This window comes from Myotis brandtii, unplaced genomic scaffold (genome assembly GCF_000412655.1).
Source record: "Myotis brandtii unplaced genomic scaffold, ASM41265v1 scaffold9606, whole genome shotgun sequence".
NCBI classification, from domain to species: Eukaryota; Metazoa; Chordata; class Mammalia; order Chiroptera; family Vespertilionidae; genus Myotis; species Myotis brandtii.
The window spans coordinates 7018-8470 of NW_005371976.1; the positions used below are offsets into that span (position 1 = coordinate 7018).

Genomic DNA, 1453 nt, shown 5'->3' on the forward strand with positions numbered 1-1453 from the left:
ACAGGGCCGCTGTCTCCCTCACACCCACAGCTCCTTCTCCCACCTGTTCTCTCCCCGCCTGTTCTCCGCTCTCCTGGTGGCCTGTTGCCCTGCAAACACTCGTTCCTTCTGTGGTTCCGTTGGAGGGGACACAGGTCTCTCCTGAGTGAAGATTCTTGGTGGGTGTGTCCGTGGCCGGGCCCCTGATGAGGAGTGTGACGCCTCATCTCTTGTGTTTCAGGTCACCGAAGCAGTCGTGGCGGGCGGAGTGGCAGTTGGCCTCCTCGGCGTGGGCCTGGTCATCGCGGCCCTCATCGGGTCCCTGCGGGGCAGACGCGAGCGGGAAGAGCAGTGACGTCAAGGAATCATCCTAGTGGCACCCAGGTAGTCTGGAGAGGCCTTGCTTAGCCAGCGGGGGTGGGTTGGGTTTATTGATTTCACTCTGTTTTATACTCATTTAGACTAAATTTTTTAAAAATATGTTTTTTTTGTTTTGTTTTTTAGAAAGAGAGGAAGGGACAGGGAATAGAGAGAAAAATCGATAGGAGAGAGACATCAGTGGCTGCCTCCTGCACACTTTTTACTGGGGATCGAGCCTCCGGGAATTGAACCAGACACACCTTGGTTCATGGAACAACACTCAACCACTGAGCCACATTAGCCAGGCCATTCAGGCTGCTTTTAATGGAGCTACAAAAGCAAAGGAAGATTTAATTGGGGAAATACGGCTGGGGCGAATGCTATTAAAGACACAGTTGGGCTCTGTCATGGACTGAATGTGTGTGTCCCCCTTCCCCCACAATTCATGTTGCAGCCCTAACCCCCAATATGATGGTGTTTGGAGCTGGGCCTCTGGGAGGTCATTAGGCTCAGAGGAGGTCATGAGGTGGTGGCGAGGGTGTGGGGTGGACATGATGGGATCCGTGCTCTTACAAGACAGACCAGAGCCCTCTCTCCTCCATGTGAGGACATAGCGAGAAGGTGGCCATTTGCAAGCCAGGAAGAGGGTTCCACCAGGAACTGCACCTGCCAGCACCTTCGCCTTGAACTTGTCAGCTTCCAGGACGGTGAGAAATGAGTGTCTGTGCTGCGCCCCCAGCCGGTGGTGTGTGGCCGTGGCAGCCGAGCTCAGTGACGGGCTCTTCCCCAGCCGCCTGAATGCGTCCCGGCCATTCTCTGCTTTTCTCAGGTTTCCTCTTGGAGGGTGAGGACGGGTGAGGGGCAGGAGACACACCTGTGAGGGCAAGAGCAGGACCCATTGGCCCGCCAGGGCCGGGGCTCAGCGGCGGGAATTGTGTTGAGGATTCTCGGCCATGAATGTGACGCAGCCCCAGTGGCCGAGGCTCCTTTCCTCCTGCTACTCTCTCCTCCTCTTGGTTCTAGAACAATTAGTATCGTCATCTCCCCAGCGTCGCTGGCCCCTGACAGCTCACTCCATGGCTTTCCTTTCCGCATCAGCTCAGCAGCATCTCTC

The 1453-nt window shown here is 56.0% G+C and overlaps 1 protein-coding gene across 1 annotated transcript in view; it reads left to right on the forward strand.

Moving 5' to 3' along the window:
* Positions 1 to 363, forward strand: part of LOC102256388 (HRAS-like suppressor 2) — a gene marked incomplete at its 5' end in the record, with an annotated part of 7047 nt that extends 6684 nt beyond the window's left edge. The window contains one exon of the mRNA XM_005886199.2: positions 221 to 363. Within this exon, the coding sequence (XP_005886261.2) occupies positions 221 to 334 (114 nt within the window). The remainder of the gene's footprint in view (positions 1 to 220) is intronic.
* Positions 364 to 1453: the final 1090 nt, after the last annotated feature.